We start from the raw sequence: 25,267 nt of genomic DNA on the forward strand, positions 1-25,267 counted from the left end.
ACAGGCCAGTTTAGCACCCAGACTCTTTTACTCTGGATTTTATATATGTCATTATATTTGTATTCAAATGTGTATTGGTATCCCTATAAGCAAACATACATGTACATCTCCATGTGCAATGCATGCAGATAGACCTGGAAGGTGTATCTAACAGAGCATGTGCTCATGTGGAACATGACTCTGCATCAACAATTTTGAATGTCCATGGTTTAACAACAATGCCTTGATATCTCAGTAAAAAAAAAAAGTTCCATTTTGAAATTTAATTTCAATTTCAACATACTGTCTCAACATTTTCTGATTTATGGTTGTAATTTTCTAAATACACACACACAAACACATTTTCAAAAATTCTCATCCACCTCATTTCCTGCTATTGTTAATGTCAGTTTTGAAATGCTGAATTCAGTCAAGCTCACAGGTTTCTTCTGCTGCTCACTTGGTAGTTGAGACCATATGTGGAAAATTCTGTGATGTCAGAGTTTCACATCATAAACCTTTGGCACAAAGTGACATGTGATCAGTTTGACCATCTCCCAGTGCAGCAAGAGGAGACATGATGTACACAGAGCTCACAATGAAGATGATGACATGGGTGTGGATTACAGTGTTGCTTTTTAATAAAATTGGTAAGTGTGGATGGCTTTCTGATCAAATGCAGGTTACTGTAATTATGATTACTGATGCAAATATCATAACATTGTAAATAAATCATTGTCTAGGCTGTTTTATAAGAGTATTCACTGAACTTCCACTTCATTTGGTCATTATTTCTTGCTAAAAACAAACAACAAAAAAAAGGATTTATTTGAAATACTTTTTAAACAGCATTTTATTATGACCCCAGTGACAGTCTCCATGTGTTATCAGTAAAATAAACCTCTGGTACATTTGTGCATGTTTTATGCCCCTACCAGCAGATTCTGCACAGGAAAATGGCATCAATCAGCCGAACCCAGTGATCACTGCTGATGTTGGTGAAAACGTGACTCTGCATTGCTTTCGCCTGCAAGAAGATCAAAGTGAAACAATTGTTTGGTACAAGCAAAAAGTAGGACATCAGCCTCTTTTAATGGTCACAGTAATTCATAAACCAAGTTTTGAAGATGAGTTCAAGTCACCAAGATTCAGCATCGAGAAAGAAAAAACGAGCTGCCATTTGAAAATTGCCAAAGTGGAACCATCGGATGAAGCCATGTATTACTGTGGACTTCTAAAACTTTTAAAAATATTTGGAAAAGGAACATATTTATCAGTGAAAGGTAAGCACTTTAATTTATTTTGAAAGCAAATAAATGAAACAAACATGTTTTAAGCCAGTTTGATCTCGCCGAATCTTTTCCTCTGTTTCATTTGAGATCACAGGGGTCTAAGTAATTAAATGTTGCTCAAGGTGTTCCCCATTTGTATGACTTTGAATTGTCTAACCTGTTAAAAACATCATATGAGTTTAAGCATCCAGTATGTGTACCAAAGAACTCTATATTTAATTCATTGCACAGTAAAAAAAAAAAAAAATTATATACAGGAACAGTCAAAAGTTTGGATACACTTTCAAATTCAATGTTTTTTCTTTACTTTTATTAATTATTATCAGTACATGTCTGAAAGTAATGATGGGTGTCATTTCTTTTTACTTATTGAGCAGTTCTTGATATCATACAGTATGGATGGCTACAGTTGTGGAGTGGAATAGGGCTATTTTATTATTTGTATTTTTATTATTTACAATTTACTGTTTGATCTCAAATGCATTAAGAAAGTAAGAAACTCATCCACTAATTATGTTTTGACGAGGCACATCTGTTAATTGAAAAGCATTCCAGGTGACTACCTCATGAAGCTGGTTAAGATAATACCAATAGTGTGCAAAGTGTCATCAAGGTCAGTGCTGGATACTTTGAAGAATCTAAAATATCAAACACATTTTGACACATTTTTTGTTTCCGACATAGTTTCATATATGTTCCGGATGTTATTTCATAGTTTTGATGCCTTCAGTGTTGTTGTACAATGTGGAAAATACAAAATACTGAACACAAAAACCTGTGAATGAGTAGAATGGGGTGTACAAACATTTGACTAGTACTGTATTTGCATTATAAACATTTTGCATCAGATCTCGACAGTGCCATGAGAAACCAGAGTATGTAAAGTCCTCTGTCCTGAAGACATTACTCTAAAGATTGTGCATTCAAACAAATTTCTTAATCCTGTATAATCCAGTGATTTGCAGCTGCACTACTGTCAGAGCTGCTGTTATAGAAAATTAATCAAAGCATTCTGACTGATCGACTGTGGTATAAAATACTGTAACTGAGAACAGGTGCTTTCTGGACTGCACATTACATTATACTCAGATCTCACTCTGTCTCTATCACTCTGAACAGGTGATGGAGATGTAAAAGTGTCAGTGACCCAGAGCGGCGTGTTGGACTCGGTTCCTGCAGGAGCGTCAGTGACTCTGCAGTGCTCGGTTCTCTCTGAGAGCAGAGCAGCAGAACACCAAGTGCTCTGGTTCAGAGCTGCTTCACCACAATCCCATCCTCAAATCATTTACACTCATCACAACAGCAGCCGTCAGTGTGAGAGCGGCTCTTCTACACACACCTGTGTGTACGACTTCTCCAAGAACATCCTCAGCATCAATGATACTGGAACTTACTACTGCGCTGTGGCCGTGTGTGGGAAGATCATTTTTGGGAACGGGACTCGAGTACAGTTGGGTAAGAACGCGCTTCAGAAAATTACTGGGTTTTATTTTGTAATTGTTGTCTTTAATTGCTTAAGTTACTGACTGTAAATATTTATAATATCACTGTTATTACAGGGAGGTAAACTGATTATTACATCATTATTATTTTTGTGCTACAGTTGAGTCTGTGGATCCTGTAGTGATCTGCCTCACTGTAGCTTTGGGAGTGTGTGCGGTTGTGAACTTGGTTCAAGCTCTTTTACTCTGTAAATGGAGAAACCGTGAACAACTCATCAGTAAGTGTTCTATAGCACAACAATACCTTTTTAAATACATTTAAATTGGGTTTTCTAGAACTACAGTAATATCAGATCAGGTCAGATCTCTGCATATGATGAGACTGGCCCTCTAAATACTAAAATTAATGTTCAATGATGTTATTTATTTATTTATTTACCAGAGAGACAAAGCACTGAGAGACGACCAGAAAGAACAAGCACTCAGGTACAAAAAAAAAAAAAAAAAAAGACTCAGAATTTCCCTTATTAGTAGTTTTACTTTTAATGGTTAATTCTAATTTCATTTTCATTCACACAGGACCGTGACGCCGTGGAGCTGAATTATGCTGCATTACATTTTAATGAAAGGAAAACCACAAAAAAGAGAGAGAAAAAAGAACGGTCAGAAGACACTGTGTACTCTGAAGCCAGATCTCTGACCCTCACTTAGATCGCACGTCTTCAATAATTAACTTTATTTCTTCAAATTTTACTTGTTTTGAGTCTGTTCAGGAATAAAGTTTATACTAGTGGCTGCTTATTTCATTTTAATCTCAAAGACTGACAGCAAATAAATTGTGATCGGATATTAATGGCACCTACAGTTTCTATATTTATCAATCAGGAAAAGCCTGATAAAAATGATCATTGAGCTGATTAATAGAAAACACTGTTCTTGAGAAAGTGCTTGAGTTTTGTTTCTATGATTTCACAAGAATCTGACGAACGTTTATTATAAATGAACACTGAATGAGGGGACAGTTCACTCAAATTAAAAAAAATATATACTAATGATAAAATTTAAAGTATCTGATCTTTCTTCAACCTTGTATGAATGTTTAGTTCATCCAAATTTAGTGACAATTCATTGCACACAGATATGTAACAGTGCAGATATGTTTTCTGTGACATTTTCTTCCAACATGGTTTTTGTTTGTTTGTTTGTTTGTTTGTTTGTTTGTTTGTTTGTTTTCCGTTGTGTGACAAAAATAGAAACAAATGTAAAAAGGAAATACAACTTGTGACTCGAATCAGCCAATCAGATGACGTCTCCATTACAAAACACCTAGTGCTTTCATCCCTTGACCACATTTTAGCAGCTCGACCTGAGTGTTATTTCACCTCTGAAGACACCACTGTGGATTATTCTCTGATCTCTGAACACAATGTGCAAGTTTTAAAGTGTTTCTTTAATAGTAACAAATAAAGGCTACAAGTTTAACAGATGTTACAACACCAAATCAGAAAAACCTAGAACAGTATCTCCATCCATCCATCCATCCATCCATCCATCCATCCATCCATCCATCCATCCATCCATTATCCATAACTGCTTATCCTGTGCAGGGTCACAGGTATGCTGGAGCCTATCCCAACTGACAATCGGTGAGAGGCAGGGTACACCCTGGACAAGTCACCAGATCATTGCAGGGCTGACACATAGACACAAACAACTATTCACACTCACATTCACACCTACGGTCAATTTAGAGCCACCAATTAGCCTAACCTGCATGTCTTTGGGGGAAACCGGAGCACCCAGAGGAAACCCACACAGACACAGGGAGAACATGCAAACTCCACACAGAAAGGCCCTCGTCGGCCACTGGGCTCAAACCCAGAACCTTCTTGCTGTGAGGCGACAGTTCTAACCACTACACCACCATGCTGCCAGAACAGTATGCTGAAATTGAAATTAAAGCTCAAAACAATGATTTGTAAATAATATTTGACCTGTATTTGTCACACATCATGCTTGAGACAAGAGTTTATGGCAGCCTCCAAACATGGCTGCCATGGACTACAACTCCCAAACGCCACATCGTCCTCCCTCTCCGGACTTCTAATTACCACCGCACCTGGTCCTCATCTCCAGCCCAAATAGCCAACAGTACTTAAGTTCTCCCTCTCCACACATTCAGTGTGAAGTATCGCTCAGTGTGTAACTACCTGGAGCTACTTCCCTGGTACTTCTCGAGCTTCTCGTGCTCTTTCTGCCAAATGTTACTACGTATAAGCTGGGATTGCCACATCTATCTCAACTACACTCTTCTGCTCCTTGTCACCACTATGACACCACTTGTCACCACTATGTCTGGTTGGTTAGCCAGCACCTTATTATCAGTCTGGAAATTGAAGTCCCGCAGAAGCTTAGCTTTGTTGTTCTCAACCACCTTTTGTATGTCCCACTGAGGACTTGGGGACTTCTAGTCTGTACTCAACATAGATGTTCCTCTGCACTATCCCAGTCACTTGGTTATGCCTCTCAGTGTACGCTGTCTCAGCTTGCATCTTAGACCCTGCCTCAATGGACCTACACTAGTGCTTAGGTCCAGAAACTAGTGCCTCTTCTTGTGCTGCCATAATCAGGGCCTCTGTGCTATCCTTCAAGCTACTGTAGATGTCTCTAACCACTTGCTGTATCTGCTGATGACACATTCCATAGTGGGATGTTCATGCTCATCACCTCCTGTCTTTGGCTGCCTGAGGCACTCTCTTACTAGTTAATCCCGGGTGGGTCTTCTTTCTGATGTATTCATGGATGCTCCTCGTTTCATCCTGGATTGTGGTTGTGACACTCATTAATCCTCAAGCTTCCTGTTTCCATGACTCGTAGAATGACACCTTTCTGTTTTAGCCAGCATTAACTTTTTCAGTAGTTTGTGCTACAGTAACTCTTCTGTGGGATTGGACCATATAGGCTAGCCTTTGTGCCCCATGTGAATCAATGAGCCTTCGACACCCATGACCCCATTGTTGGTTTACCAGTTGTCCTTCCTTGGACCACTTTTGGTAGGCACTTACCACTGCATACCAGGAACACCCCACAAGATGTGCCATTCTGGAGATGCTCAGACACAGTCATCTAGCCATCACAATTTGGCCCTTGTCAAAGTCACTCAGGTCCTTACGCTTGCCCATTTTTCCTGCTTCCAACACATGAACTGTTCTCTTGCTGCCTAATATATCCCACCCCCTCGACTGGTTCCATTGTAATGATATAATCAATGTTATTCACTTCACTTGTCAGTGGTTTTCATGTTATGGCTGATTGGTGTACACCATATATGTACCTGTATATTTTCTCTTGACAGTGAGACCTCAATGAGATTCTGTGGTAGAGAAACCAGCCAATATGGTAAATAATCATGAAATTGTACCTTCATGTTCTCATTATTTAAACAAACTATTGTAACCCCAAATCCAAAAAAGTTGGGGCACTGTGTAAAACATGAATAAAAACAGAATGTGAGGATTTGAAAATTATGGAAACTCTGTATTTAATTTAAAATAGAATGAAGACAAAATATCAAATGTTGAAACTGAGAAAAAATATTGTTTAGTTTTTTTTTTTATTTTTGAAAAATATATGCTCATTTTCAATTTGATGTCAGCAACATGTTTCAGAAAAGTTGGGACGGGGCAAGAAAAGTCTGAAAAAGTTGTCATGTGAAAATAATAATAATAATAATAATAATTTGGTTAATTGGCAACAGGTCAGTAACATGATTGGGTATAAAAAGAGCATCCCAGAGAGGCGGAGTCTCTCAGAAGTAAAGCTGGGGAGGGGTTCACTGCTCTTTGAAAGACTGCATGGGCAATCAGTGTAACAATTTAAAAATAACATAACGTCCTCAATGTAAAACTGCAAAGAATTTTGGGATCATATCATGTATGGTCCATAATATCATGAAAAAATTCAGAGAATCTGGAGAAATCTCTGTATGCAAGAGACAAGGCTGAAAACTGTCATTGGATTCCTGTGACCTTTAGGCCCTCAGGTGACACTGCATTAAAAACAGACAAGTGTCTGTAGTGGAAATCACTGTACGGGCTCAGGAACACTTCAAAAAAACATCGGCTGTGAAAACAGTTAATTACTGCATTCACAAATGCAAGTTAAAATCAGATATAAACTATATTCAGAAACACCGACCCCTTCTCTGGGCCTGAGCTCTTTTACAATGGACTGAGGCGAAGTGGAAAATTGTCCTGAGGTCTGACGAATCAAAAGTAGAAGTTCTTTTTAGAAATTATGGACACTGTGTCCTCCAGGCTAAAGAGGAAAGGGACCATATCGCTTGTTATCAGCGCACAGTTCAAAAGCTAGCATCTGTGATGGTATGAGGGGGCATTAGTGCACACGACATGGGTACCTTGTACATCTGGAAAGGCATCATTAATGCTGAATGATATATACACATTTCAGAGCAATATGCTGCCGTTTAGGCAAAATCTTTTTCAGGGAAGGCCTACTTTCTTTCAGCAAGACCATGCCAACCTGCTTTCTGCACATATTAAAACTGCATGGCTCTGTCGTTAAAGAGTCTGGGTGCTAAACTGGCCTGCCTGCAGTCCAGACCTGACTCTCATTTAAAATATTTGGTGCATTATTAAGCGCAAAATGCGACAAATTTAATAGAGTTGATTAAACTACAAGGTTCTAGTTGTTTCAAAATATTTTACCAAGTTGTCAAAGTTGATTGAACCTTTAATCATTTGTTGTTTCAATGTTATACTGCGAGTTAAAATAAATATTATTTCGCATCATCAACACAAGAAAACTTCCATTACCTAGTTGCACAAACACACATTTCTGCATTATTGTAACTGAGACTTTCAGGTTGAAATAACTTTACTAAATTTATACAACTTTCCATTTCAAGTTCAGGGGATACAAATTCCAGATTTGTTTGAATTTACATGTACTGTACTGTATAAGTTATCCTGACTAATAATTGCAAGTTTGCATGTTCTCTCAGAAATCACACCAAATTCTTGAATGTTGAAAATATCACATTTATTTAACAGTACAAATTACCTTAAAGGTGACTGTGGCAGTGGGGGCGTGGTCAAGCATCAGTCTGTGAATGGAGGGCGGAGTTAGGGAAGGTAAGTGGCAGAATCACTACACCTGATGGGAATTAACCTGTGTTTGTGTGTCTTCCCCAGTGACCGTGCCCTATAAAGAGGAGAGGGAGAGCAGAGGCAGGGAGCTACTCCCCAACCTGGATGCTTGTGTATGTGCGTGTGTATATGTATGTGAGAGAGTGAACATAAAAGCTGAAAAGCTAAAATAAAAGAGTTTTTGAGAACTCAGTTCTGGCCTGCCGTGCTTCTGTGCTCCACCCACCTAGAACTCTTGCTAAAGTGATGCCACAACACAGGACTCAGAGTACGGAAGAGAACAGCCCCATGGAGTCCTCCCCCTTCAAGGACCTGGTCCATGCCCTCGCCACGGCCCAACAGAGCCAGCACCAGGTACTGGTCGCCCTCCAGAAGGAGCAAGAACAACGGTCCGAAGCCCTGGTGCTGGCACAGCAGGAAGATCACCAGGTGTTCCGGCACCTGCTCGTGTTGGTGGGGTCCGCCATCACCACCAGAGTGGACCCTTCCCACCTCACCCTAATGAAGATGGGTCCACAGGATGACCCCAAAGCCTTCCTCGCTCTTTTTGAGCAGGCAGCAGAGGCATGGGGTTGGCTGGTGGAGCAGCGTGTGGTGTGCCTCCTCCCCCTGCTAATGGACGAGGCGCAGCTGGCCACGCTACAGCTCCCCGCCGACAGCCGGCTGGTCTACGCCGACCTCCGCAGGGCCGTCCTCCAACATGTGGGGTCCACACTGGAACAGCAGCGGCAGCGCTTCCACGCACTGCACTTGGAGGAGGTTGGCCAGCCATTCGCGTTTGGCCAGCAGTTCCAGGATGCCTGCCGGCGGTGGCTGAGGGCTGACAACTGCGACGCCGAGGGAATCATCGACCTGGTGGCACTGGAACAATTCATCGCCCGACTTCTGGAAGGAAACATGGAATGGGTCCAGTGCCATCGCCTGGCATCGCTGGATCGGGCCATCGAGCTGGTGGAGGACCATATGGTGGCTGTTCCGACGGCAGGATGGCGTGTCCCCTCTTCTCCCCTCTCTTCTTTCTCTCCCTCTCCTTCTGCTCCTCGTCCTCAGCCCGTTCCCCCACCATGGAGGTGGGGGCCAGTTCCACCCCAGCCAGCCCGCCGCACCTGCGGTGCCCTACTGTTTCCTTCTTCCTTGTCTGTGTCTTCCCCCCTCAGGTGAGTGAACTCCAGAACACCAGTGCAGAGGGAGAGCCTGGGCCGGTATGCTGGTGCTGTGGGGAGCCGGGGCACCTCCAGCATCAGTGCTCGACAATGGAGGTGGGCACGGTGGTCAGGATCCCCGAAGCGCCAGGGACCACCCTCGATTGGGCCGGAGTGTATCACATACCGGTGAGTATCCAAGGGGATATGTGTCAGGCTTTGGTGGACTCCGGCTGTAATCAGACCTCAATCCACCAAAGCCTGGTGCAAGATGAGGCATTGGGGAGCACAATTGGTGAAGGTGTTGTGTGTGCACAGGGATGTTCACAACTACCCTTTAGTGTCGGTCCACATTCTATTTCGAGGGGAGAAATTGAGAGTAAAGGTGGTGGTTAATCCTCGCCTTACCCACTCGATAATTTTGGGGACTGATTGGCCAGGATTTAGGGAATTAATGACTCATTTAGTGAAGAGTGGGGCCAGCCATAGTTTAGCGGGGGGAGGTCCTGGTGTGGCATTGGGGGGAGCAGCTGTCACAGAGCCGTCTACGTCATCACTGCATCAGAGTGAGGAGCAGCCTGCTCCTCTTCCCTCTCTTGGGGAATCCCTCGTGGATTTCCTGTTAGAGCAGTCACAGGACGGGACTCTGCGACATGCATTTGACCAAGTGAGAGTAATCGATGGTCAAACACTCCAGCCAAACGCCACACCATCCTTCCCCTATTTCTCCATTATGAAGGATAGGTTATACCGAGTGACGCAGGACACTCAGACTAAAGAAACAATAACTCAGCTTTTAATTGCAAAAAGCCACCGGGAACTTATATTCTAGGCAGCTCACTTTAATCCCAGGGCTGGACACTTGGGGCGGGATAAGACACTAGCCCGAATAATGGCCCGGTTCTATTGGCCAGGGATTTGCAACGATGTCCGTAGGTGGTGTACGGCGTGCCACAAATGCCAGTTAGTAAATCCAGCAGCCATTCCAAAAGTGCCTTTGCACCCTCTGTCATTAATTGAGACCCCGTTCGAAAGAATTGGGATGGATCTCGTTGGGCCATTAGATTGGTCAACACGAGGATATCGCTTTATTTTAGTTCTGGTGAACTATGCAACACGATATCCAGAAGCAGTGCCTCTTTGCAATATCTCAGCATGTAGTATTGCAGAAGCGCTCTTCCGCATCATCTCCCAAGTTGGAATCCCCAAAGAGATTCTGACTGATCAAGGCACTATGTTTATGTCATGCACACTGCGCGAACTGTATGGGTTACTGGGAATTAAGCCTATCCGCACCAGCGTTTATCACCCACAAACGGATGGCTTAGTTGAACGGTTCAATCGCACCCTCAAAAACATAATTAAAAAATTTGTAAGCGAGGACACACACAACTGGGATAAATGGCTCGAGCCCCTGTTATTCGCAGTGCGAGAGGTCTCACAAGCCTCCATGGGGTTCTCCCCATCCTAATTATTATACAGGTGTAAGCTGCATGGCATTCTAGATGTGCTGCATGAAAATTGGGAGGAGGGACCTTCAACAATTAAAAATGAAATTCAGTACGTTATCGACCTGCACGCCAAACTCCACACCCTCATGCACTTAACCCAGGAGAATTTGTGGCAGACCCAAGAACATCAAGTCCATCTGTACGACAGGGGCACACGCCTGAGGGAGTTCACACTGAGAGATAAAGTACTCGTGTTGTTGCCCATGTCGAGCTCCAAATTAATCGCCAGGTGGCAAGGACCCTTTGAGGTCACACGGCGAGTCGGGGATGTCAACTATGAGGTGAGGCGAATGGACAGGGGCGGGGCATTACAGATTTACCACCTCAATCTGTTAAAACTTTGGAGTGAGGAGGTCCCCATGGCATTGGTGGCGGTGGTTCCGGAGAAGGCGGAGCTGGGGCCGGAGGTTCAAAAAGGAAAATTGACATCGCCCACTGCTCCGGTCCCCTGTGGAGCCCACCTCTCCCTGACCCAATTCGCAGTGGTTGCCCAGTCGCAAACAGAATTTTCTGACATGTTCTCTCTCCTGCCCGGCCGCACCCACCTCATAGAACACCACATTGAGATGCCCCCGGGGGTAGTAGTGCGCAGCCACCCTTACAGACTGCCCGAACACAAAAAAAGGTGGTTTGGGGAGAACTCGAGGCCATGCTCAAAATGGGCATCATCGAGGAGTCCCACAGTGACTGGAGCAGCCCAGTGGTCTTGGTGCCCAAGGCCGACGGGTCGGTCCAGTTCTGTGTGGACTATAGAAAAGTCAACACGGTGTCTAAATTCGATTCATACCCAATGCCTCGTATTGACGAGTTGCTTGATCGACTAGGCACGGCTTGTTTTTATTCGATACTGGATTTGACAAAGGGATATTGGCAGATCCCCTTGACTCTGCTATCCTGAGAGAAAACAGCCTTTTCCACACCGTTTGGCTTATGCCAGTTCGTCACACTTCCTTTTGGGCTGTTTGAGGTGCCCGCTATGTTCCAGCGGCTTATGGATAGGGTCCTCCGCCCCCACGCCACCTACGCGGCTGCATACCTAGATGACATCATTATTTACAGTAATGACTGGCGGCGGCACCTAAAACACCTGAGGGCCATCCTTGGGTCGCTGAGGCGAGCAGGTCTCACAGCCAACCCGAAGAAGTGTGCAATTGGGCAGGTGGAAGTACGGTATCTGGGCTTCCACTTGGGCAATGGGCAGGTGCATCCCCAAATTAACAAGACAGCAGCGATTGCGGATTGCCTGAGGCCCACGACCAAAAAGGGGGTGACACAGTTCCTGGGGCTGGCTGGCTACTATCGTAGGTTTATACCTAATTATTCGGATGTCACCAGCCCACTGACTGATCTCACTAAAAAGGGGGCACCAGATCCTGTCCAGTGGACAGAGCAATTCCAGTGGGCTTTCTCGGAGGTAAAGGCTGCACTGTGTGGGGCGCCACTATTACACTCCCCTGACTTCGCTCTCCCCTTTGTTTTGCAGACAGACGTGTCGGACAGGGGCTGGGGAGCCATCCGGCCTGAAGCCGACTCCCCTCCCCACCCCCCTTGATGGCAGAGGAAGTCTGCCATGACCATCTGCGCCCCCAGCCTGTGGACCACCTCGAACTTAAATGGCTGGAGTGCCAGATACCACCGGATGATCCGCGCATTGGCATCCTTCATGCGGTGGAATCCTTCTGTCCCAGGAGGTGGAGGGGGAGGACCGTCCAGTGCTGTACATCAGCCAGAAGCTGTCGGTGTGCGAGGGCCGCTACAGCACAATAGAAAACGAGTGCCTCGCCATCAAGTGGGCGGTCCGCACCCTCTGCTACTACCTGCTGGGGTGCCCTTTCACCCTCTGTTTCACCCATGACCACGCACCCCTGCAGTGGCTCCACCGCATGAAGGATGCCAAAGCGCGGATCACCCGTTGGTATCTGGCACTCCAGCCATTTAAGTTCAAGGTGGTCCACAAGCTGGGGGCGCAGATGGTCATGGCGGACTTCCTCTCCCGTCAAGGGGGGGAGGGGAGTCGGCTTCAGGCCAGATGGCTCCCCGGCCTGAGTCGGGTGGTGGAGGTATGTGGCAGCGGAGGCGTGGTCAAGCGTCAGTCTGTGAATGGAGGGCGGAGTTAGGGAAGGTAAGTGGCAGAATCACTGCACCTGATGGGAATTAACCTGTGTTTGTGTGTCTTCCCCAGTGACTGTGCCCTATAAAGAGGAGAGGGAGAGCAGAGGAAGGGAGCTCTCCCTCAACCTGGACGCTTGTGTGTGTGCATGTATGTAAGAGAGTGAACATAACAGATGAAAAGCTAAAATAAAAGAGTTTTTGAGAACTCAGTTCTGGCCTGCCGTGCTTCTGTGCTCCACCCACCTAGAACTCTTGCTACAGTGACAACATGTGGGAATTATTGAGCTTCATAAAACCACATTTAACTGTGTGTAATATGTGTGAAGTTTCTTTCAACACAATTTAGAACACAATTCTAAAGCAACATTCGTTGCTTAGTAGTACGTAAATGCGGAACAGTCATACTTCAGTTCAGAACAGTTACATTTTGTTTATTAATTTGTCACACCATACTTGTTTTGTGCAAACCAAACTGAAAACATGGGCACTTTTTGTGTGAAGAACAATGCAGGAGTCCTGAACAGCGTGCTCCTGGAATGGGCTTGAGATGTGCATACAGTACATAGGCTTCTGAGCCCATGGATGCTTGCCGAGCACTGATCCAGTTTGATCTTCATAATAACCCTCTGAATGAACTCAAGAGTATTTCATCTCATGGGGATACTCAAGGTTCAGGCAGTAGATTGTGCCCATTAACATGGCAAAGGCGGTGTATACAGCATTTGGTCTTCTCAGTTCCCAAATGTTTAGAGAGTGTTGTTAAAAGTTGAGGTGATGTATCACAGTGGTAAACATGCCTCTGTCCCAAGTTTGTTTTTTTTTCCAGTCTGTCGACCTTCTGCTCATGGGATATATTTTCTCACCATTCTGTGTAAACTCGAGAGAATATTTTGTGTGGAAACCCCAGATCAGCAGTTTCTGAAATACTCAAACCAGCCCATCTGATAGCAACAACCATGCCACGGCTGGAAGGTGGGTGTGTATATCTGCTCACACTCAAAGGTTTTTGAGCAAATTATATGAACAACTTCAACATTCAAGAAATTCAAGCCATGAACTTTGAGAATTAGAACATAAAAGTGAACTGAGAAATGTTTGCAAGTTTTTGTTGCACTCTGACAGTTTCACTGTACCTGTAAATGTGTCACCAAAGTAGTGCATTCTCTTGATGCACTCATTTAGAGTCTCATTAAAGTGTACAAAAATACAATATTGAAATGTGATTTAAAGCCTGCTTAATTTTCTTTTCATTATTTCATTGCTCATTGTGAGTAAATTTTAAATGAAATAATAAAATAAACACTTGCTCCAAAACAGTTTTATTTCCCTAATATCTTGTAAAAACCTCTGTTATTGTCATAAAACAGGCCACTGGACACAGGACAACATTTTAATAATCCAGTAGAGTCAAATATACATAAATTGCACTTACAAATAACAGCAAAAACAACAACAACAACAATAATAATAATAATAATAATAATAATAATAATAATAATAATAATAATAATTTAAGAGACTAGTTCAACTCAGGCGCAATGGTAGTGGCATTACATATATAAATTAATATGTGTACAGAAGTAAAATCTCCAATCATTAATGTTACATAAGAACAATTTTATTTCACATCAGAGTACACACAATTCTCTGATAAAACAATTTTCCTTTTTTCAGCTTTGGCTTTCCTCAGGGGAAATTGTAAAGCTGCGTAATTCACCGTTTCAGTCTTAAATTCCTGAATTTAAAATAAAATGGAATAAAATTCAAAATTAAATGAATTAAATTAACATTTGTACAAAGCTAAGCAGACTGATTATATAAATTACCATTATAGATTAGATTAGATTAGATTAGATTAGATTAGATTAGATTAGATTAGATAAAACTTTACTGATCCCTTTGGGCGGGTTCCCTCAGGGAAATTAAGAAAGTAAGTAACCATATATGAAAGTAACATATTAATAAATAATATACATAAGAAGTGAAGAGTGATCAGTCAGAAGACTCGTACATGACTGAAGTAAACACTGGCTGTTCACTTACAAAAAACAGAATTACTCATACGGCATTTAATCATGAAAAAAAATACCATATTTTCTTGTACACGTACCTGCCTCATTCCTGAAGAATCTTCTCGAGAAGTGTTCACTATTAATACAGAAATACAACTACTTAGTTATTTTAACAAAACATAACTGAAGTAATTTTTAATTGATCACAAAACCACCACTTACTTTTATCACATTTTCTTCTCCTCAGTATGAAATAAATGAGACAGAAAATCAGAAGTGCACACAAACCCAAAGCCGTGCCCAGACCAAGCGCTGAGGAGTGGAGAGATCTGGTCACTTCTGAGAATGTTATTTCACTATATTATGAATTAAGGATAATTAATTAATAATGAATTATCAGGCATCTTACCTGTTTTCTCTTGTGTGTTCGTGTTAGTGCTGTTTCCATGCAGTGTTGGTTCACAGCCCACTGAATTATCACCCAGAGCTGGTTTAGATGTTTCTGATTCAATAGTAACATGTTCACCTGGAAACATTTATCATCATTCACTGACTAAAAGTCTGTAACTCAGTGTAGTTGAAGAAGAAAACACAGTCAACATTTCACGACTTCAGGATTATTTGTCTTCCAGGTTGAACATGTTAATGATAATAAGGAAAAATATCATGACATTAAACCAGAAGCTGAAGAAAGTTTCGTGGAAATCCTACCTTTAATTTTTAAATACGTTCCATCTGCAAACACAAGGTTGGGTGTCATCAGTGCACAGTAGTACATGGCTTCATCAGACTGAGTGGTGTTTAAAATGGTCAAATTGAAGCAGTTTGAAGATCTTTCTATTTGGAAACGTGACTTTTGGAATCCACTGCCAAATGTTTCTCCAGAAGTTTTAAAGAATTTGACAATAAATTGAGGTTTTTTTCTTGTTGGCTGCTTAAACCAGGCCATCATCCCAAATTTCTTTTCAGAAACACAACACTGCAGAGTCGCCGAGTCTCCGAAATCCACACTGAGCTCTTTATCAGGCTGATAAACTCCTGACTCTTTGAGGGATTGTGCAGTAACCCAGCGTCTACCAGGTTGGACTGGATCTTGAAAAATAAAAAGAACAAGCACAGCACACAATAAGGTTCAGTATTTCAGGTATTATTAAATACATTGGTGTATTAAACCTTAAACAAATAAAAATGTAAAGTTCCTTCTACATTCAGCTCATCCCAAAGTGTTTGAGTGTAATCGGTGCCAATAATTGTTTAAATTTTCTGGTAATTCCAAATAATAACTATCAAAATGAGAATAAAAGAAGATGATGCATATTACTCACAGATGGCACTGAAGATCAGAATTAAGTTCCAGAAACCAGCCATTTTTAAATTATGAATTCGACAGTGTTTGTGTCTCATTTATGAACAGAATGTGAATGTGCTCGAGACCTCATTTGAATTTATCCTGATACTAAAGACACTCTGCACTAAGGACGTCCCAGAGTAGGATGTGATTGGTTGTTAAAAAAAAAATATGATAAACAAGCACGTGGTATTCTGATGTAATTATATCTGCCCCATATTGTATTTTCCATATCTGTGTTTTGGTTTTATAGCAAACAATGGTGTTCTGACTGAAAGGAAAAATGTGGTTTATTTTTACACTCACGTGCGCCTACACTAACACCTCATTGTTGCTATTTTAATTGCTGTCTTGATTCAACTCGTTTGTACAAAATCTTCACTACAGATTAATGATGATCTGGGACAAATGGAGCATCAAGACATTTCAATTTTGGTATTTTATCAGATTATTATTATTATTATTATTATTATTATTATTATAGGTGTCACCTCACAGCAAGAAGGTTCTGGGTTCGAGCCCAGTGGCCGATGGGGGCCTTTCTGTGTGGAGTTTGCATGTTCTCCCTGTGTCTGTGTGGGTTTCCTCCAGGTGTTCCGGTTTCCCCCACAGTCCAAAAACATGCAGGTTAGTTTAATTGGTAGCTCTAAATTGACCGTAGGTGTGAATGTGAGTGTGAATAGTTGTTTGTCTCTATGTGTCAGCCCTGTGATGATCTGGTAACTTGTCCAGGGTGCACCCCGCCTCTCACCCATAGTCAGCTGGGATAGGCTCCAGCTTGCCCGTGACCCAAAACAGGATAAGCGGTCATCGACCACTGGGCTTGAGCCCAGAACCTAATTCCTGTGAGGTGACAGTGCTAACCACGACACCACCATGCCACCCATGACCACAGTCATCTGTCCTTTTTCTCCATGTAGTTGCAAACAGATATGGTGTGTTAAATTAACCTCTGCCTCAGGCCATTCTGGAAGTACTCCTCCAGAGCAGCAGCCTCTGTGATGGACAGAAGTTAGATGTTGGAACTAGGATGATGGTCCCTTGGCAACAGGTTGAAAGCACAATCTAAAGGCCCGGTCACACAGCGCTTTACGGCTTTATCACGGCCAAAACCCGTCAAAAAGTGCTCTCCCGTGAAGCAGACGATGTTGTTCATGTTGATGTCGAAGTTAAGACGTGTTACAGTCGATATACAGACGTGACAGGACGCAGGGGAAAATCGGAACGGTGTCGGACGCGGCAAAAAGTTTTGGACTGCTAAAAACTTTCGACCGCGGACAACCACGGCCGGCACACGTGGTAAAGACGTGCAACACACGTGAAAAACACGTGATAATCAGTGTCCCGGCCGTTATTAAAACTTGGGGAGACGTGGTAAGACGCGAAAGTTTGGCGGTCTATCACGGGCAGAACACGGTCATCGGACGGGTGTTACGCGTTGGTATCACGGGATATAGCGTGTGTTTAGCGGCTTATCACTGAGAAATGGATTTTTCCGCGTACATAGCACTGTCTAAGCCCGTTAAACGACGTCTCAAACAAGTTCTAAATTCGATTGATCACTGTCTAATCACTTCTGCATCACTTCTGATTTGCGGCATGTATAAATACCGTAATTTTCTGAGACCTCTGCACTTGCAGTCTAGATGTCAAGGGGTGAACATGAACCCTCAACGCTGTGATGTCCTCATCTTAATGCTCCAGCACCAACAGAACCAACTGATACAGGCTCAACATATCCTTGCTGAAAGAAGAAGAAGAAGGAGGAGGAGGAGGAGGGTGGTACGGAACATCTGGGTGCGTGGCTGGACTTGGTTAGCTGTGCTTAGGCAGTGCTGCAGCAGTGAAACAGCCACCGACGGCCATACCCCGTACAAAGCACGGCAAAGCCAAAATTGACCAAAAATTAGCACTTACGACCACGTCCACCAGATTTTTGTATCTTTTTGTACGTGATATAGACGCGGAGTGCTGTGTGACCGCCCCTTAAGGGTCTGTATGGGGGGGGGGGGGGGGGGGTTGGTGGTACCTTTCTTGCTTAAGACCTGTACCAAATGATGGCACTCTGGGCACAGTCTCCATGCCATTTGTTTGTTGGTTTATGGATGTGGAGCTGCAGGGGCCCTGGAGACTACATGTGTGAGGCACTCTGTGATCAGCTTTCTCTGTCCAGACTATTCTTGGGTTGACAGAATGTCTGAGTGAGTCACGAACAAACATTTTATTGGTCTCTGAATTTACAGGTTCAATCTCTACTGTCAGTAGCTGGGTATGGAAGAGAACATCATGTCAGAACAGAATAACATGTGAAGAAATGTCAGTTGCCAGTTGACTCTGAGGACCAGATCTGTTTTTAGCCAGCTACCAACTTAGCTAGAACCTAGGGGTGGTGTTCAATGACAGACTCTCCTCATTGGTGAACAGTGCTCCAGTGACCTGGACATGCAGATTCTTCCTTTACAACATCTGCCCCTTCCTCACCACCTACTCTACTCAGTTCCTTGTCCAAGTGCTGATCCTCTCCCGCTTGAACTACTGCAACTCTATCCTCTCCAGCCTCCCAGCATCTGCCACCAGACCCCTACAGTTCATCCAGAATGCTGCAGCTTGCCTGGTCTACAACCTCCCTTGTTCCTCTCACATTACTCCTCTGCACACTGCCCTTCACTGGCTCCCTGTCACAGCTCACATCAAAGTTAAGACATTGGTGCAAGCTTACCAGTCAGTCAAGGGGTCAGGTCCAGCATATCTCCAGAGATTGAAACAACCCTAACCACCTTCAAATGGAGACTGAAGACCCATCTCTTCAGGCTGTAACTCTCCCCTGCTTCCCTACCCACTGTGTAATCATGTGACAAGATCTGTCTTGACCAACCCAGGCTGTGTACTATCTAGCCTGGTCAAGATGACTTGGGTTATGCATTGGAGTTTTATTTTTCTCTATTTAGTTGTACTTTGGAGGCTAATTTCTTCGGTTGGCTTGTTTTCCTTGGCTGTTTCCTGATTCTTGTTATGCAACAGAATATCACTGTATCACTTCCTGATGTGGGTGAAGCACAGAAGCATGGCAGGCAAGAGTTGATGGTTGCATTAACACTTTATTTTATCTTTTCAGCTTCCCTTCTTTCACTCACTTACTCACTCACACATGCGTTGTGATTGGGTAGAGAGCTCCTTTTCTCTGATTTTTCTCTCCTTTTATGCTCCATCCCTGTAACACACACACACACACACACACACACACACACACATTAATTGACAGCAGGTGGAATGACTTAGCCACTTACCTTCCCCAACCATGCCCTCCATTCACAGACTACTGCTTGGCCACGCCCTCACTGCCACATACCCCCACTGCCTGAGTCAGGCCGGGAAGCTGTCCGGCTTGAAGCTGACTCCCCCCCAATGGGACAGGAAGTCTGCCACCACCATCTGTGCCCCCGGCCTGTGGATCACCTCGAACTTAAATGGCTGGAGGGCAAGATACCAAGGAGTGATCCACGCATTGGTATCCTTCATGCGGTGGAGCCACTGGAGGGGCACATGGTCTGAACAGAGAGAGAAAGGGCACCCCAGCAGGTAGTATCAGAGGGCGAGGACTGCCCACTTAATGGCGAGACACTCCTTCTCGATTGTGCTGTACCTGCTTTCATGCATCGAGAGTTTCCAGCTGATGTATAACATGGGGCACTCCTCGCCCTCCACCTCCTGGGACAAAAGCGCCCCCAGCCCTCTGTCTGATGCATCAGTCTGCAAAATAAAGGGGAGAGAGAAGTCAGGGGAGTGTAAAAGTGGCCCCCCACACAGTTCAGCTTTTACCTCAGAGAAGGCCTGTTGACAGTGCTCTTTCCACTGGACCGGATCTGGAGCCCCCTTTTTCGTGAGATCAGTTAGCGGGCTGGTGACATCCGAATAATTAGGTAAAAACCTACGATAATAGCCAGCCAGCCCCAAGAACCGTCTCACCTCCTTTTTGGTCTTGGGCGTAGGGCAGGCCGCAATCACTGCGGTCTTGTTAATTTGGGGACGCACCTGCCCAGGGCCCAAGTGGAACCCCAGATACCGTACTTCCACCTGCCCAATCATACACTTTTTCAGGTTAGCTATGTGGCAGACTCGCCTCAGTAACTTTAGAATGGCCCTCAGGTGTTCCAAGTGCCACAGCCAATCATTACTGTAAATTATGATGCCGTCTAGATAGGTGGCTGTGTAGGCAGCGTGAGGTCGGAGGACCCTGTCCATAAGCCACTGGAATGTAGCGGGTGCCCCAAACCACCTAAAAGGGAGCATGACACATTGGTGTAATCCAAACAGTGTGGAAAAGGCCATTTTCTCTCGGGATAGAGGAGTCAAGGGGATCTGCCAATATCCCTTTGTTAGATCCAGTGTGGAATAAAAGTGAGCAGCTCCTAACTGATCAAGCAACTCATCAATGTGAGGCATTGGGTATGCGTCAAATTTAGACACCGCGTTGACCTTTCGGTTGAACCTGACCGACCCGTCAGTCTTGGGAACCAGGACCACTGGGCTGCTCCAGTCACTGTGGGACTCCTCGATTATGCCATTTCGAGCATGGCCTTGAGTTTGTCCCAAACCACCTTGTTCTTGTGTTTGGGCAATCGGTAAGGGCGGCTATGCACTACCACCCCCGGGGTCGTTTCGATGTGGTATTCTATGAAGTGGGTATGACCAGGAAGGGGCGAGAACACATCGGAAAATTCCTTCTGCAACTTTGCTACCTCCATGAGTTGGGCCGGTGAGAGGTGGTCTCCACAAGGGACCGGAGTGGTCCGAGATGTTATCTTTTTTACCTCTGGCACCAATTCTGCATTCTCTGGGACTTCCAACACCAATGCCATGGGGACCCCCTCATTCCAGCATTTTAAAAGGTTGAGGTGATAGATTTCCAGTGCCCCGCCCCTATCTGTTCGCTTCACCTCATAGTCGACGTCCCCGGCTCGCCGTGTGACCTCAAAGGGCCCTTGCCACTTGGCAACTAATTTAGAACTCGATGTGGGCAATAATACGAGCGTTTTGTCTCCTGGCATGAACTCTCCAAGGCATGTGCCCCTGTCATACAGCTGGCTTTGACGTTCTTGTGCCTGCCGCCAATTCTCCTGGGTTAGGTGTGTGAGGGTGTGGAGTTTTGCGCACAGGTCAAGAATGTACTGGATTTCATTTTTACTCTGTGAAGGTCCATCCTCCCAGTTTTCCGGTAGCACATCCAGAATGCCACACGACTTACGCCCAAATAATAATTCAAAGGGAGAATACCCTGTGGAGGCTTGTGGGACCTCTCATACTGCAAATACCAGGGGCTCAAGCCACTTATCCCAATTATGCACATCTTCACTTACGAATTTCTGGATAATGTTTTTAAGTGTTTGGTTAAATCGCTCTACTAAGCCATCCGTTTGTGGGTGATAGACACTGGTGCGGATAGACTTTATCCCCAGTAACCTATACAGCTTGCGCAGTGTGCGTGACATCAATGTAGTGCCTTGGTCTGTCAGGATTTCTTTTGGAATCCCGTCCCGGGAGATAAAGCGGAAGACCGCTTCCACAATACTGCTTTACTGCTTGCTGAGATATTGCGGAGAGGCACTGCTTCCAGATATCGCATTGCATAGTCCACTAGAACTAAAATAAAGTGATATCCCCATGCCGACCGATCTAATGGCCCCACGAGATCCATCCCAATTCGCTCAAATGGGGTCTCGATCAGAGGAAGAGGGTGCAAAGGTGCTTTTGGAGTGGCCACGAGATTTACTAATTGGCATTCACGGCATGCCACACACCACCAACGGACATCTGCGTGAATCCCTGGCCAATAGAACTAGGCCATTATTCGGGCTAGAGTTTTATCTTGCCCCAAGTGTCCAGCCATGGGATTAAAGTGAGCCGCATGGAATAGGAGTTCCCTATGGCTCTTTGAGATGAACAACTAGGTTACTCATTCCTTAGTTTGAGTGTCCTGTGTCACTCGGTACAATCTATCTTTAATAATGGCAAAATAGGGGAAGGTTGGTGCTGCGCTTGGCTGAAGAGTTTGACCATTGATTACTCTCACTTGGTCAAACGCATGCCACAGAGTCTCATCTTGCAACTGCTCTAACAGGAAATCCCCAAAGGACTCCCTGAGAGAGGGAGGAGGAGTGGGCTGCTCCTCACTCTGACACAGTGTTGACTTAGACGTCTCTGTGACAGCTTCTCCAGTCAATGCCACACCAGGATATGATGTGACTTACTAGTGCAGGACCCACTACATTTTAAATATCCCATTAGTTTTTTTAAATTCTGGCCAATCAGCACCCAAAATCAACGAGAGGGTGAGACGGGGACTAACCGCCGCCTTTATTCTATGCATTTGGCCCCGGAATAGAATTTGGACAGACATTAGAGGTAATGGTTAACATCTCTGTGCACACACAACACTTTCACCACTTGTGCTCCCCCCAGTGCCTCACCTTGCACCAGGCATTGGTGAATTGAGGTCTGATTACAACCAGAATCCACCAAAGCATGATATGTAGCCCCTTGACTACTCACCGGTATGCAATACGCCCAATCGGGGGTGGTTTCTGCTGCATTGGGGATCCAGATTACAGCACTCACCTCCCGTGCAGAGCTCTGACCCTGGAGATGCTCTGATTCCCTGCCGCGCCAGCACACCAGCCCAGGCTTTTCCTCTGCACTGGTGTTATGGGTGTCACTCACCTGAGGGGGAGACAACACAGACACAGGAGAGGGAGAGGGGAGGACATGAGTGTGACGGGCCGGCTGGGGAGGAGCCAGCCACCACCTCCGTGGCAGGGGAACAGGGTGGAGAGAGGGATGAGAGACGTGGGAGAAGAGAGAGAGAGAGAAGAGAAGCAAGGGGAGATGCCTCGTCTGCCTGCCGTCAGAGCCGCCTCCAGATGGTCCTCTGCCAGCTCGATGGCTTGCTCCAGCAACGCCGGGTGATGACACTGGACCCATTCCGCCTTTCCTTCCGGAAGTCGAGAGACAAACTGCTCCAGTGCCACCAGATCAATGATCTCGTCAGCGTTGTGGTCTTCCGCCCTCACCCTCCCTTCTGTCTGTCTGTCACTCACTCACTCACTCACTCACTCACTCACTCACTCACTCACACATGCATTGTGGTCGGGGAGAGAGCTCCTTTTCTCTGCTCTCTCTCTCCTTTTATGCTCCATCCCTGTAACAAACACACCCACACTAATTGACAGCAGGTAGAATGACTTAGCCACTTACCTTCCCCGACCCCACCCTCCATTCACAGACTGCTGCTTGGCCACACCCCCGCTGCCACAATCACACTAAGTGTGATTCTGTCACTTGTTCAATTGGCCTGAGAACTTTCTTATCTAGAGGTTCAGCACTTTTTGTACCTGACTTTTGCACTTGTTGTACATCATTCTAGATAAGAGTGTCTGTCTGCTAAATGCCATGTAACGTAATGTCATGAAAATGTCTATATGCTAGAATATGAATCGATCTAACTTTTAATTGAGTTCATGAGCATTTTATTTCCCTATACGTTTTTGATTTAAAGAGTAACCTTCGTGGCCTTTAGCAGCTCCAAGAACTTCAGACTGAAAGAGGTTTAAATTCCTGGGACTGAAATGACCTTTCGGACATCCACTGTGTTTGCAACCTCTACAAAACTTAACAGCAGAGTTGTTAACTATTACACATCAAACACAGCCTGTGTTCATTTTCTCTCTCTCCTTCTGTCTCTCTCTCTCTCTCTCTCTCTCTCTCTCTCATCTTCATATTCTCTGAAATGTTTTATTTTGATATGATGGTCCAGTGTTATGAGGTGATGAAGTCTGCACCATCATTTCAGTTGATCAGGTTCAATGCCTGAACTGATCAGTTTTTCATTGGCTAATCAGACACAAGGTATGCCACCACTTTTGCCAGGGCAGTTTGGGGTTAGGCATCTTGCTCAACGGCACTTAAAGGAGATGCACAGAGCCCTAATTTTTAATTAAATTTCTGAGTGGATAGTATCCCCATCCCTGACTCTTGTATGCAAAAATTATGGTGAAAGTAAGAAATACCATTACCGACTTCCTCAACTAAGACTGATTTGACTTCACTGATTGTGAATTGACTCTCATTAAAACAGGATAGGTGTTATAACTTATGCAACATATAAGTACATGCATGCATTTTCACTGATAAAACGTAAAAGGCTAATTATGTAAATAATCAGATGAACTCAGACAATCACTTTCTGAAGCTAATTAAATAATCTTATAGCAGGAACTTAAACACACAATACAAGTCCCATGTATTAATCTAAATGCAGGTAAACAATGTTGTTGTTTTTTTTATCCAAATGAGAGTCAGAGTTTACCCATCTGTGTTCTCGCTTCTTGAAGGCTGATTGTTTTTGAAACAATCTGACTTTCATTTGTTCGTTCAGTTCTCCATTCATTCACTTCTTCCATGTAAGGGCAAGATGGCAGCAATATCCAGTTTATCTGCTCCACTCATTCACTTTTCTGCATACTGTGTAGTCTGCCATTATTACTCAGCTCAGGAAATTACAAAAACCCGGGATGGAGCGGGATGTCACCAGTTTTAGCAACAACTGCAGGGAGATCACTGTCTGAGCGATATGTTCCATCCGGTTCCATCCCAGGTTTTAGCAACAACCCTCAGCTCACTCTGGGAGGACTGGTGCAACTAAACTCACTTTCCTTTAAAAAATAAATAAATAAATAAATAAATAAATACTTTCCTTTTCTTGTAGTTTTCTTTTTCTTTAATTGTTGGTACTGCACCCTCTCAATATGGGCTTATAGCCAACGCTCCTCAACAGATCAGAGGTTTCGTATGAGTCTTCAGTAAAATGTGCGGAGCAGAGTAGAGACCACTTCATAGGTGCCCAATGTGCCCGTGAATTCTTGCAAAACGCGTCCAAGTCTTTGCAGTTTGAAAATTCTTGGATAATGAATGCAACATAAATCCACCTTCTGTCATGTTGCTGCACCGGCCAAAAATACATCTACATGGCATGGCGATAAATTAGCTCAAAATGGAGGATCGGAGTTGCAGTCAGCTCTGTGTTTTAGTATAATGGAAGTGGCAATGAGACCGATAGACTTCCTGCTGTGACGTTACGGACATCAAGGTCATTCACTCAGACCGCTACCTATATAAATCAGTTTAATCGTAAAAATTACTGTAATAGATTTATTGTTAACGCTTAAAACTATTCCTGTGCCATTCTTGAGGTCTCAGGGCATTTAT

The 25,267-nt window shown here is 44.3% G+C and overlaps 2 protein-coding genes across 2 annotated transcripts; one reads left to right on the forward strand and one right to left on the reverse strand.

Moving 5' to 3' along the window:
- The first annotated feature begins 586 nt into the window (after positions 1 to 586).
- LOC132890333 (uncharacterized) lies at positions 587 to 3,424 on the forward strand. The gene is made up of 6 exons (XM_060927143.1): positions 587 to 629; positions 918 to 1,262; positions 2,391 to 2,726; positions 2,875 to 2,991; positions 3,156 to 3,199; positions 3,293 to 3,424. Exons 1-6 carry the CDS (start codon positions 587 to 589, stop codon positions 3,422 to 3,424), a joined length of 1,017 nt encoding a protein of 338 aa, XP_060783126.1.
- Positions 3,425 to 14,198: 10,774 nt separating this feature from the next.
- LOC132889996 (uncharacterized) lies at positions 14,199 to 16,058 on the reverse strand. The gene is made up of 6 exons (XM_060926797.1): positions 15,984 to 16,058; positions 15,370 to 15,750; positions 15,068 to 15,184; positions 14,881 to 14,970; positions 14,757 to 14,794; positions 14,199 to 14,381 (listed from the first exon to the last, which is right to left on the reverse strand). The coding sequence occupies exons 1-6, from the start codon at positions 16,024 to 16,026 to the stop codon at positions 14,265 to 14,267; spliced, it is 786 nt and encodes a 261-aa protein (XP_060782780.1). The 5' UTR covers positions 16,027 to 16,058; the 3' UTR covers positions 14,199 to 14,264.
- Positions 16,059 to 25,267: the final 9,209 nt, after the last annotated feature.

This window comes from Neoarius graeffei, chromosome 8, assembly GCF_027579695.1.
Source record: "Neoarius graeffei isolate fNeoGra1 chromosome 8, fNeoGra1.pri, whole genome shotgun sequence".
NCBI classification, from domain to species: Eukaryota; Metazoa; Chordata; class Actinopteri; order Siluriformes; family Ariidae; genus Neoarius; species Neoarius graeffei.

Bases quoted from the DNA above. Each gene is read 5' to 3' on its own strand.
- LOC132889996 (XM_060926797.1), bottom strand. From the start codon at position 16,026: ATGGCTGGTTTCTGGAACTTAATTCTGATCTTCAGTGCCATCT. The intron at 14,971-15,067 runs GTAAGATGCCTG...TCCACTCCTCAG, and splicing joins GAACACACAAGAGAAAACAG to CGCTTGGTCTGGGCACGGCT. The intron at 14,795-14,880 runs GTAAGTGGTGGT...CTGTATTAATAG, and splicing joins GAGAAGAAAATGTGATAAAA to TGAACACTTCTCGAGAAGAT.
- LOC132890333 (XM_060927143.1), top strand. From the start codon at position 587: ATGACATGGGTGTGGATTACAGTGTTGCTTTTTAATAAAATTG. The intron at 2,727-2,874 runs GTAAGAACGCGC...TTTGTGCTACAG, and splicing joins CGGGACTCGAGTACAGTTGG to TTGAGTCTGTGGATCCTGTA. The intron at 2,992-3,155 runs GTAAGTGTTCTA...TTTATTTACCAG, and splicing joins AAACCGTGAACAACTCATCA to AGAGACAAAGCACTGAGAGA.